At 39.0% G+C, this 3944-nt stretch overlaps 1 protein-coding gene across 1 annotated transcript in view; it reads right to left on the bottom strand.

Annotated features, from left to right (window-relative positions):
• HDAC9 (histone deacetylase 9) overlaps nt 1-3690 on the bottom strand; it is a 275406-nt gene extending 271716 nt beyond the window's left edge. The window contains exon 1 of the mRNA XM_031066816.1: nt 3623-3690. Coding sequence (XP_030922676.1) covers nt 3623-3644 — 22 coding nt within the window. The 5' untranslated portion in view covers nt 3645-3690. The remainder of the gene's footprint in view (nt 1-3622) is intronic.
• Nucleotides 3691-3944: the final 254 nt, after the last annotated feature.

Genomic DNA, 3944 nt, shown 5'->3' on the forward strand with positions numbered 1-3944 from the left:
TATCGATTCCTGGTCCTGACAGGTATCATTTACTGTGTTTCACAGAAGGATAAGCTGACATAAGCAGGATTGTGTAACTTGCTCAGGTCACCTGTCAACCCATTGACAAGCCAAGCTTTAAGCTCACTATCTCCTTGAACTCTTGATTTTTCAGCAGAACAGCTTTGGGCAGGAAGCAGAGGATGTCTTATCCAATAAAAACCACGGTGGAATTCAGGCAGGGTACTTCAAGACTGTACATCAAGATATGGCCAGTGGGGAAGACTTAACAACCTTACCCTTTGAAAAACCAGCGCTGTCTATTAAATCACCAAAAGCTGGCATTACTTCCTGAAGTCCCACATCTACAGATACCAGGACTGGGTAGGTCCTTCCTTCTCCTTCACGCAACTACCATCTATTTAAGAAATGTAGTCCTGCATCGCTTATTTATTAACTACATTTTAATGAGTGCTTTTCCCATGGACTGTGCTGCACCAAATGCTTTTTTGCAAGGACTTTCAGTTTATTACTTGTGCTGTGAAAAGATCAGAGGCCATGAGCCAGAGGCTGAATGTTAGGATCCACTGTGGCATTGCACACACATGGAAATTGAGTCTTTTTTGTGTAAAGTAAAAGGGACAGAATAGATAAATAATTCCAGGTAAATAAGAGGCTTTAGACCCCAGATTTGTTTTGCAAATGTGAAGTTAAAATAACTATGGTACCAAATAAGAATACATCAACATAATTTTCTCATATAAAGATGCACAGCACTTGCTGCTGCATTTTAGAGCAACAGTACCATATGGGAGAATTTAGTTCAGTCTTCTAAAGACAGCTGAAACTGCTCTCTGCAGTAAGGTGTAGGTGTCTGCAAATTACACAGCTTCTTAGTCAGCGCCGATCTAGATTGCTCCATTCATAATTAGACTTTTGATTGGTACCTATCCAGATCATCTCATTCATAGTATGACTTACAAGCAAGGATGGAGGCAGACAGGCAAGGCAGTAATTGAGGGAATACCAGGAGAACTGATTCTCATGTCTAAAGTATTTCCCATGCCTGCTCTTGTCAGAAATTTCTTAGACATTTTGCTTTGCAAATCAAATCCATTGGCCAGCGAACTTGTCCTCTTTGAGGGACCTCTGCAGCCCAGCTTAAAATCAGTTGCATAATATGTGTGCATTGTATCTGGATACCAGCAAACCTAAAAATCTGACTGTTGTTGTCTGTTTTAAGTTATTCTTGAAGTCTTTGGAGCAAGCACATCAAGGGCGCAAAGCACAAACTTTTATGGATCTGTTATTTTCTTAACTACATGCTGAGTATAAATCACACACATTTAAGCAAAGACAACTTTAAAGTAAGAGCATTGTGAAAAGGAAAATTCAAATGACTGTTTCTGGCTTCTCCAAATGCTAGTGCATACTGTCATACCCTAGCTATTTCTTTCTTCCCTACATGCATCATAAATGGAAAGAATGAAAAGTTACCAGAACTGATCCTGCAAGATGCTGAACATGCGGGAGATGGAGGTAACCAAGAGCAGCACCAGGCTTTGAGGTTTCATTGACATGAACTGAAACTGCAGACTATGTATAATGTCAACTACTTGTAGTCTAACTGCATATTTTAAAGGCCAACTGAAACACAGAGGAATATTTCATGTTTCACAGAATAAATATATACTTAAACATCTTTTATCTGGACAATGTTATTGAATAAGCTTTTGTAGGGATTGTTTTTAGTCTAAGCCCCCCCTCTTACTCTACTTGGCACTACAGGGGAAATTGTGTATGTTATATGGACTTACCTAATGTACTATCAGATACAAATCAACAGTTATATGATATTCTTATTTCCAATGAAGACAAACAGAGCTATAAACTTACAGAAAATCACCTTATTTTCTTGAGTTTCAAATGAAAAAATTGCTATTATATTATTTGGCAGTTAAAGGGTAGCACAGTGAGATAAACCCCCAAAATTTTCACTTCTGAACCATTTATTTCAACTTGACTTGGTACTAAAAAAAAACCAACAACAACAGCAAAAAACAAAGTAGGGAGAGGACACAATCGGCCTTATCTCTAACCAATTTAAAAGTACTGGACACCTGTTGAGCTGTTCAGGAAAACTAAGGAAATGCAATGAAGCAAAGCAACAATTCTTGAACAAGAGGTTGACACTGTAGATGGCTTTGCAGAAGAACTGTAACACTTCCAGGAAAGCTTTTGCTCTTACCCATAGTCTTTGCTAGAGCTTTGCCGTTCATAGTTATAAATGTGCCTTCACCTGATTTGTGTCCCTCACAAAGAAGCTGAAATTGATGATCAACAACCTAAAATTGCATGTAAGAATGGAGCACAAGTAGAACTTTTAGCTCTTTTTCTACAAAGCAGGAAAATAAACAGTTTTAAAAAAACAAACAGACATAGGCTTAACAGGTGTACTGAAAGAGGTAATATGCGAAGAGAGGTATGGTCTACACATATAATTGTCTTTAGAAATTGAGGTCATTCAACTTTTGGGAAAGAAAAGGAAAAAGAAAAAAAGAAAAAGAAAAAGGAAAAGGAAAAAAAGAAAAATAAAAAGAAAAAAGAAAAATAAAAAAGAAAAAAGAAAAAGAAAAAGGCAAAGGGGGCACAACTAAGACTAAAATACACGCAAATAATTAATCCCGTATCACACATATGGATCTTCTACAAAACTAACACTTCCTTAAAAACAAAGTAAGAAACCTAGGTTTAAATAGATGTAAACTGAAAAACACTGTGCCTTAATATACAAGAGTTTCATCCCAATAAAAACTGTACTGGAATTAACTTTAGGAGAGAATAGGCAAGGGTAGACAACCTGAAATGTTGACATTTTTAGCCCATCTAAATTGAAAGGCAATGATTCTTCCAAGTTAATTTATCCTCAGTAGCAAGTCTCAAACACAGCTAGGAAGGAAACTAGAAAACACAGGGGTAGCTGTGAGGAAACATACATGAGGAAACATGCAGTGTTCTTTCTGAGCAGCTTTGAAATACCTTCATGAAAAAACACATCCGATTTACATCTCAGTGAGTCGTTACCTGTAACTAGCATTGCCAGGTTCACAAATATTTTTAAAGGAACAAAATAAACCATGCAGTTTAAAGACATTTTGCAGTAGCACTGTGATGAAAAGAGAAAGGTATTGGTATAAAGCCCCCTTTATATGCAAACTAGAGAAAAGGAAACTCACAGAAAGAGCAAACCCTGTTTACAACAGACATATGACTAGAATTGCTTATGAGGGGCTCTAAATGCAGCCTCCTGACAAGGTCTGTCTGAGGGAGCCTCTTCCTGTGAGCAAGCCTCTACCATGAGCCCCATTTTGCAATCACGCAACAAAACAAACAAGGAAACCCAAACTCGACTTCAGTTGTGAGCATGTTGCTGTGTCTGGAAAGCAGCAGACCAAAGGAGACAAACTCCTCGCAAAAGCAGCAGCAGCTGCAATCTAAAATACTTCCAGAATTATATAACAACAACTTGGATAAAGCCCACAAAAATCAAGTCATTTCTTGAAAGGAAGGGTGTTTACTTGTCATGCTAGGCTGTACGTTCCGGGTCAGCCACTCAAGTCTAAGGCACGGAGCTGTCTCTTACCTGAGCTGATCATACTGTGCATTCTTTGCTGAGCCAAGAGCTGTTCACGTCCAGAAACCCCATCTGAGGAAAAACACGATTCACTCTCGTAAATTGTCTGCAGCATATTCCAACTGGTCTGCACTTCAGCTACACAAGAGATTCATCACTGCACTTGCACATAGGCGTCGGGCACGACCCTCTGCGGTCCTACCTCCTTCAGCGAGGGTCGTAAGATAATATGCTTCAGCAATTAGCAGTGTTTAAGCATTTGCACAAGTATCTGTGAGGAGAAGGAAAAGCCCAAATCCGCCGTCGGCAGCCCCCGCCCGCAGGAAGGGAG

The sequence above is a fragment of the Geospiza fortis genome, unplaced genomic scaffold, assembly GCF_000277835.1.
Source record: "Geospiza fortis unplaced genomic scaffold, GeoFor_1.0 scaffold138, whole genome shotgun sequence".
Lineage (NCBI taxonomy): Eukaryota > Metazoa > Chordata > Aves > Passeriformes > Thraupidae > Geospiza > Geospiza fortis.